Source organism: Juglans microcarpa x Juglans regia, chromosome 1D, assembly GCF_004785595.1.
Source record: "Juglans microcarpa x Juglans regia isolate MS1-56 chromosome 1D, Jm3101_v1.0, whole genome shotgun sequence".
NCBI lineage: Eukaryota > Viridiplantae > Streptophyta > Magnoliopsida > Fagales > Juglandaceae > Juglans > Juglans microcarpa x Juglans regia.
Window position 1 is genome coordinate 28,674,361 of NC_054594.1, and position 9,267 is coordinate 28,683,627.

At 34.9% G+C, this 9,267-nt stretch overlaps 1 protein-coding gene across 2 annotated transcripts; it reads right to left on the reverse strand.

Moving 5' to 3' along the window:
* Positions 1–421: 421 nt before the first annotated feature.
* On the reverse strand, positions 422–8,556 carry LOC121236942 (probable glutathione peroxidase 2). Of its 2 annotated transcripts, XM_041133478.1 has the most exons (7): positions 8,067–8,556; positions 7,572–7,648; positions 2,882–2,943; positions 2,684–2,802; positions 2,262–2,429; positions 2,129–2,169; positions 422–621 (listed from the first exon to the last, which is right to left on the reverse strand). In XM_041133478.1, exons 1-6 carry the CDS (start codon positions 8,208–8,210, stop codon positions 2,137–2,139), a joined length of 603 nt encoding a protein of 200 aa, XP_040989412.1. In that variant the 5' UTR covers positions 8,211–8,556; the 3' UTR covers positions 422–621; positions 2,129–2,136. The 2 variants fall into 2 exon arrangements, with proteins under 2 accessions (XP_040989412.1, XP_040989405.1); XM_041133471.1 differs by lacking the exon at positions 422–621 and having other exon boundaries at positions 1,928–2,169; positions 8,067–8,431.
* Positions 8,557–9,267: the final 711 nt, after the last annotated feature.

A 9,267-nucleotide genomic window follows, 5' to 3' on the forward strand; every position in this document is an offset into this window, starting at 1 on the left:
GAAAAAGAATAGAGAAAAAGTTGAATAAAAATATTATAAAATTATAAAATTGTTTGATTATAATTTTTTAATATTATTTTTGTTTTGAAATTTGAAAAAACAGTATAATTTTTTGTGTTTTATTTTAGAGTTTGAAAAAGTTGTAATGATAAGATAATGATTACATGAAAAAGTTAAAAATTTAAAATTAAAAAGTGTGATTTGGCAAGAAAATATCTGAAAATACTTGAGATACATTGTATTGCCAAATGAGATCTTTATATTTAAGAATGACCCACCCTCATCACCCCATATGGACATTTTTTTTTATTTATTTTTTTGGGGTAAGCACTTAGAAGTAAGAACACCCCTGAATGCACAGAGACAATGGGTAATTCTCTAAGTTTTTTATTTTTATTTTTTTTCCTTTGGCTGTGGTACATAAGCAGAACTATTCTGGATGTCTTTTTATTCTAGGCAGCATCCAACCACTAAACTTATAATTTCAAGGACAACAGTGACACAATCTCAACTGATTATTCAAGTAGTATATTATATAAACTTATAATTCACCAACACAACCATAATGCATTCTTCTGATGTATGTACTCCCAAGGAACAACCACATCGTTATGCCAATGCCTGTAAAAGAGATGCAAAATAATCAAATTTTTCTGCAAGCACAACAACCGGAAATTATATAAAGAAGCGGGTTTCAGGCTAAATCCTTCCGAACAAAACAGTCATAATGCATTTGAAATTTCGACATGATGTAGGCATCTAATAATTTTTTCCTGCTACTTTAAGTCTCTTTTAGCAAAAATTATTTCACGGGCTGTGCGGGTCTTCAATTTTATCCTGATGGCAATAAACTTTGGATTGAGCACCATGCATACGCTCAATAAATTGAAGTATACATCAATGGTAAATGGGCTCTCTTTTAGGGGAGGACGATCATAACTAGGAGTGTAACTGGTCTAGTTTTGGATATATTTTATAACCAAGCCAGTATACACCGGTTTTGGGATTTGAAGAATCGATACCGCACCAGTTATACCTCTAAATCGGTACTTCCGGTTTTACTAGTTCTAGTATAGTATTAGTGGATTATATAGTTCGTATAACTATATTATAGTGATATAGTGATATATAGTGAATTATCTAGATATATAGTATTAGTATAACTATTAATACTATAGTTATATATATATAATAATAATATCATATAGTGATATAGTATTTGATTATGCATGTTATTGATAATATAATGGTTATATACACTTTTTATATGAGTGTATACGGTTAAATGTATAGAAATGTATTTATCAAAAAGAATATATATTATAATTTATTATACTATAAAATGCTTTTATCCTTAATATATATAGTTTATATTAATAACATGATCAATTTATGTTTTAAGATTAAAATTTTATGTTATAATAATTTTATATTATAAAATTAAAACTTTTAATGATAATGTTATATCAAATGTTATATTAAGATTTATAAAATTAATTTTATGTTATTAGATTATTATTATTATTATACATGAATAATAGGATTTTAAAATTTAATGTTATTTTAATTAACAATTTAACATATAATATAAAATTATTTTACAAATTATTTTACATATAATTATATATAAAAATTATATATAATGTAAAAAATTAATATATATATATATATATACATGAACCAGTTCAGTCCGGTATTAGAAAAAGGAAAACCGAAACCGATTTTGAAAAAAATAAAACTGGTACGAACTAGTTTTGAACGGGTTCGGTTTACTGGTTTTTTTCTTCACCCCTAATAGTAACTCCAGAAAAGATCATGATGAATTAAGGTGGCTGTGTGGAGAGAGAGCGAGGGAGAGTTCTGCTACATACACAAGATTTTTTTTGTAACTTTTTTCCTTAGGCCATGAAGTAGAAGAAATAATTGATAAGTGAAAAGAGAGTAACTTTTATTTTTGATTTGGTTGAAAAATCTGATCCACCATAGTCTTCGCAACAAAATACCATAACATCCCAACAAAGCCAAATTGAAAACATATAGCTCATATAATACTTAGTAGGACACAAAAGATTATTATAGAAAACATTTTTTGACATGACAATGCAAAATATAAATTACGGCTTCAAACCTTGGTACTTAAGATGATTCCAATAGCTTCTGTATGTCTTTCTGCAAGACGGGAGGGAAGAAACAATAATCAGCTTCAGGCAAACAGTCTTCAGCAGAATCAAACATGAACAAAAGGGAAACATTGTTCTAACCTCAATTTTAAGAGGTGATGTGGTTGGCGCATATCTCTCCACAACCTTTCCTTCTTTGTTCACCAGAAACTTTGTGAAGTTCCATTTTATGCCATCTCCAAATATCCCCCCTTTCTGGGATTTGAGGAACTTGTAAAGGGGTGCTGCATTCTTCCCGTTCACTTCAATCTAAACAGATAGATGAGAAATATAACATTAATATTTACTAGCATGCCTTTCGTCTCTCAACACTTCTTTAGGCAGAATTGTTGTCACAAAGAAATATGGATAACAGACTGCTGTCAATATATTCAATCCAGGTTGATGAGATACTTTTAGTGACTGCCACACAAGGAATAATCAATTTGCATACTGGAACTGTATATATGGATTGCGGACAAAACATTCTCAAAGTTGGTCTCTTTGTTTGTGAGGGGAATTACCTTATCAAAAATTGGGAATTCAGCTTTAAACATCGTGCACACAACTTCCTGAATTTCCTCATTGCTTCCTGGTTCTTGTCCTGCAAACTGGTTGCAAGGAAATGCCAAGATCTCAAACCCTGCCCAAAACATTGAAAACTTTATCAATTTCAAAGTGATAAGAATGGAAAACATGCAAGAATAGCTCAAAAAACGGACCTTGGCTTTTGTACTTTTCATATAACACGTTTAACTCCTTGTAGTTTGTTTGTGTTAAACCACTGCAACAATGAAAGGGTAATATATACAATCAAAGTTTGCAACCTCAAATAAACTCAAAAATCATGATCGAATTATCTAACTTTTAAATTAGGAGAAATGATATATATAAGCCTTAAATGCACAGAAGCATCCATTCAATTTAAATGGGTTCAGGTAAAAGACAAGAGTTGAATCACCTCACAGAGGCTCCACACGTACAAACCTCTTAAATCCGCACACAAGTTTCTTCCCAAGCACAATACAGAAGTCACACACAACACAAGAATGCTACTTTAAACTTGAACTACAAGATATATAGGAAATCCAAGCTTTCAAATCTTCTTAAAGTTTACTTAACCAAACTTGCTCTTAAGTTCAACATACCATTTGGCGAGATGAAAATGTCTTTGACTCTATTATTTTCAGGGAAATATTAACATATCATTAATGCTCATCAATTTAAGTTTAATAACTTTATTTACCAGAACTTCGTTGCTTTAAATTCAGACCACATATTTTTAGGTGATGATGATTTCTCATTATTGTTAACTTCACATACATTTAATTTCTTCTCATTTCCTAAACTAATTGTATTTGCTAATTAGTTGATATTAAGTTAGAACTCAAGACGGTTTTGCATCTGTAGAACGTTTTTGAGGCTATCACAATTCCCCATACCTTCACATATAGTTGTTTTCAACAAGGAATCAAAACATTTAAATTACATGTATATATTTTTATTTAATACATCTAATATTAAAAGTGTCCTTTTTTTATGGTGTGGAAACACGCTCCCTTGGACCCTGCCCAGGCAGTGTGGCCTTTCCTTCCCCCACCCTGCCCCAACCCTCCCCACTCCTGTTGAATGGACAGACGATTGCGCAGCCAAATGTCCAGCCCCACGAAGCCATTTCCACAGCATCATAAAAAACCATCACAAATCCAAAACCTAAAACCAAACAGCTTACAAGTCCAAATCCATCGCCACCGAAAAAACCCTAAGAATAAAAAATAGAACCAAAATCTACAACCGGAGGTCGTGAAACTTCAAAGACCCACACCTTGAACTTTTGAAACCCTCTGCCACAGCGGTGGATCAAGAAACTTTGAGATCTCAAAGAACCTTTGAAAGCCTTGGGTTGATCTTTCGACTTCGAGAGAAACGGAAGGATGAAATAAGAGAAAGATGGAGCCAGTGAGAAAAAGAATGGAGATGGAGTGTGAGAGAGGAGTAAAATCAGGAAATTAGGGTTTTTGGGCTTTTATATCTGGGAGTAGTGGGCAAGCGGGCGTGTAGCCCACTCACCCTCTACCTGCTTATATGGTTCTTTAGTTTTGATTCACGACATCCACTGCCCGCCCACTGGGATCTGGTGGATGTGCTGGGTGGGCACTGGGCCAAGTGTGAGGGCCTGCCCAACACCCCTGGTCATATGAATTAACATTTATGTAGAATAAGTGCAAAGGATCTAGTTGGCTATACAGAAACGATCTTGCTAATGGGTGGAAAGAACGCATAAATTAGGCCGTATGCACTGCTCTATTAATCAGTGCAACACATGAATTTCAAAATCAACAACTATACTTGCCGGGAAGGCAGGAACTCAGTGTGCACAAGTTCATGGTGGTTTGTTTGTGATTTCTGATAAGTAATAATTTATTCAAAGAAATAGGCATAAGCCCAAGTACACAGGACGTATACAAAGGAAACACCTGCAACTTCCACAAACGAAAAGAAACTGACACCAGAAAACTAAAACAGGTGCAGAAAATTATCCTCCATTACAAAAGCTTTAACCTAAGAACTCAAAGTACTCAAGAAAAAATCCCTAAGATCTCACAAAGAGCGTTCTTTATCTTCGAAGCATCTCCCATTTCTTTCAAGCCATATGCACCACATAAGACAAGGAGGTATCATCTTCCAAACTCTCACCGCCTTCTTACAGCCCTTCAAACCCTTCCACCCTACCAATAAATCCACCACCAATGTAATCCTGTCCAACTCAAAACCTCATTCCACAATATTCTTGTCACTTCACAGTGAAGAAAAAGTTGATTTACAGATTCTCCTGCCCTTTTATACATGACATACCAATCAGCAATAAACAGACCTCTCCTTCCAAGATTATCAGTAGACAAGACTTCGCCCAAAGATGCCACCCGACAGAAAAAAGCAACCTTAGAGGGAACTTTCACTTTCCACATACTTTTCCAATGAAAAACACTACTACTATGACTTGACAAAATTTTGTAATAAGTTGAGACTGAAAACTTAGCATTTCCAGCAGGAATCCACACCATGCTATCCTCTCTTTCAAGCACCAACTTTGAACTGTAGAGTTTAACCAGCAGAGCCTTAACTTCATCCACTTCCCAGTCATTAACATCCCTTTTAAGAATGATATTCCATTCATCCTTGTTATTATTACTGCAGTAAGAATAATAAATAGAAGCATTATGATCCCTAGCAATTCTGAAAATGGTAGGAAAAACCAGCTTGATAGCAACATCCCCACACCACGGATCATGCCAAAAGAGAATCCTCTTACCATCTCCCACCTTCAATTTGAAATTATTGGAGAAGGAATCTCATCCTTTTCTAATAAATTTCCACAAACTAACCCCATAAGCACCACTAGCTACTTTAGTACACCAACCTCCCCACAAACTTTCATATTTCACTTCTATCACATTTTTCCATAGGGCTTTACTCTCCAAATGATATCTCCAAGGCCATTTCCCAAGTAAAGCTCTATTAAAAACCCTTAAATCTTTAATCCCCAAACCACCACGATCCAGTGGTTGACAAGCCTTCTTCCAACTAACCAAGTGAAACTTATTTTCCTCACCATTGCCTCCCCATAAGAAATTTCGAAATAAACACCCAATCCTCTTTTCAACTCTTGCCAGAAGAGGAAAAAGAGAAAGGAAATAGGTGGGCAGGTTGGACAAAGTACTCTTTATAAGAGTTAGTCTTCCCCCCTTAGACAAGTAGATCCTCTTCCAACCCGCTAACCTCCTTTCAATTTTTTCAATCACCCCATCCCATATGTTAACAGCTTTAAAAGAGGCTCCCAAAGGAAGCCCAAGATACCTCAAAGGCAAAGAAGAGATTCTGCACCCTAGTAAATTAGCCAAATCTGATAAATTCTGAACATCACCCACAGGAACAATTTCAGACTTCGACAAATTAACTCTTAACCCCGAAGCAGCTTCAAAACACAGCAAAAGTGCTCTTAAAGCACGAAAATTATCCGAATCAGGCTCACAAAAAATCAAGGTGTCATCAGCAATTTTTTTTTTTTATAAGTAGGTGTCATCAGCAAATAACAAATGAGAGTTCTTTAAATTATTCCTAGTCTCGTTAACCACCACAAAACTGGACAGCAGATTACCCTCCACAGCCCTCTCAATCATTCTACTCAAAGCTTTCATAACCATAACAAAAAGAAAGGGGGAAATGGGATCGCCTTGCCTAAAACCGCAAGAACTACAAAAGAAACCAGCCTGTTCACCATTCAACAAAATAGAAAATTTTGAAGTCGAAACACAATGTTTAATCCACGAGCACCATTTAACACCAAAACCAAATCTCCTCAATAAATAAACAAGAAAATCCAAGCTTACATGATCGTAAGCCTTTTCCATATCCAATTTAATAAGGATACCAGCTTTCTCCACCTTCAACCTACTCTCCAAACATTCATTAGAAATTAAAACAGAATCTAAAATCTGCGTTCCTCTCACAAAAGCATTTTGAGATAGTGAAATTATCCTCTCCATCACCCTACTCAAACAATTTGCCAGCACCTTAGAGATAATTTTATAAATGCCATTCACCAGACTAATAGGCCTAAAGTCTCTTATCTCCACAGCCCTTGCCTTCTTCGGAATAAGAGCAATGAAAGAACAGCATGGAGTATTATATGCTAAAAAGAAAGTACCCTTGAATATCTCAAGCATCAAAACGCTAAAATATATGCATAAAAGCCTCCATAAACCGATGAGGAAGTACGCTTTCTCTCATCTTCTTAGTTGGAATTTGATCTTTATTGGATCAATCCTTGCCAAGTGCAATGTCAATCCAACTGTATTCAGATCTTAAGAGCATACCCCAATTTGAAACATCATATCTACGTTGGTATGATGGAAAAATTTTAAGCAGGTCTTCTTTAGATGCTTACCTGACCCATGGACCACGCTAATTGTGTCATGTGCATGCCAAACTTAAACAAGAGGAAGAAGCATCAAACAAAGGAATCATAAAAACCATCGTAAACACAAATTGCGATAATTCATGATTTACCTCAAAGAGGCGATTGAAAATAATAAGGTCTCCATATAGAACAAGAATGATTCAATGCTCCACAGCAAAGGTGGAATTGGAGAAAGCAAAATTCGGTATCTTTTAAATGGTTTTTTCCATAATGTTTTGTAAAATTTTAATCTTTTACTCATAAAGAAAAAGTTCTGTAAAATTTCAAATTACAAAATATCAAATTGCACCACTACTCTTGACAATCACTTCAAAGAGAGATCAATAAAAAATGAATAATTTCACACTCATGACTCATGAGGACATACATCAACGGACTAGGAATCAACCATGACAAGAAATTCAAAAGGAAAATAGAGTCGATTAGAATACCATTTCGAAGCAACGTTGATAATCAAGAGAGCCTTCCCATTGTATTCACTCAAGCTTACATCATTTCCACGGATATCCTGCCATTAAATTCATTTAGCAAAACAAGAAGAAGAAAGCCAAAAAGCAAAAATAAATCTTGAACAAATACAACCTAACAGCTTTCAATCTCAAATTTTCTATCTAGAGTTTCCAAAAAATAAAAACTATGCATACCAGATATGAAACAAAAGAGTGGCCCAAAATAAAAAGACCAACAAAGGGACCTCCCACATAACAATTGAATTGAACTAGCTTTCATTTGGTCACTCTTGTAATGGAAAAGCAAAGTTAAAACCCCAGAACTTTTATAGGTCCGATAAAGTACAAATTATTTTCAGTTTTTGTTACTCAAAAACATTCAAATCATTAAACTTGAATTTATCCTTCTCTTTTCCTCAGTTTGTGAGAACCAAAAACAGATTAACAAAGATGAAAGAAACAAACAAAATCCAGTACCTTAACCGTAAAATCGTATATAGATTTGGAAGAATCTTCAGCCATACTCTCAGAAGGAGAAGGAGCAGGGTTTCCGAAGAAGTACAAGAAAGCAACACCCAGAAATAAAACAGAGACCGAGTTGCTGAATTTCAACGATTGCATTTAGTCTACAATATAGGCAGTACCTTCCTTACATATCCAATATCATTGAAAATATTTGTTTATTTTTTTTTAATTGAATCATTGAAAATACATGATTCAAAGGCAGTTAAGAAAACTTACGAGGTTTTAAATGCAATGTTGACATTTTTGTTCTACTTACGTAAACAAATAATATTTTAAGCGATATGGGCCGGCAGGTAAGGATGTAAAGTTGGTGGGCGAAATTAATGTGACGGATATGTTAGGCATAGAAAAACCAAAAGAGACCACGTAAGTATCACAAGCTGACAGATCCCAGAATCATCGCGAGAAACACTGGTCAATTCAGAGAGCGAGGAAGCAGAAATTGAGACATTTCCTGTAGTAGAGGCGCTAACGCAAATTCATTTTGTGGACTTTAATCAGTTGGTAAAAGGAATTGAGTTATTGCCTTTTAGGATAATTTCTTGTAGGGGTGGGTAGCGGGGGCGGGTGCCGCTTCCGCTCCGCCTCCCGCATGGTAGGGCGGGCAACCCCATTCCACCCATGCGGGGTGGGGCCCCCCACCCCTCATCTAGGGCTCCTAGTGGGGGCGGGTGGCGGGAATGGCCCAATTCCGCTCCGCATTTCCCATGTCCCGCCCCCGCTCCCATTTATATACATATATATATATTATATACATATATATAAACATAAATATATATTTATATTTTACAAATTGTGTATATATAAATATATATTATAATTTATTAGACTTGTTCATAAAATATACATTGGTAAATTTAAAAACTACATAATTTAAAAATTAATACACTACAGTTTACACAAAAATATGCACTAACAAATTTAAAAATTACATAGTTTTTAAATTATAATCATATAACAAAATTTAAATTTATAATTTGGATCTAAAAGTACATTTTTAATTACTTTTGCACTTATAAATAATTTTTAAATCAAATAAATGTAGTATTTTTTTTAAGTGAAAAGAGGCGGGACGGATTGGACATCCCGCCCACCGGGGTGGAGTACCCCGCCCTCGCATCCCGGGGGCGGGGAAGGGGAAGGGGTGCCCCCG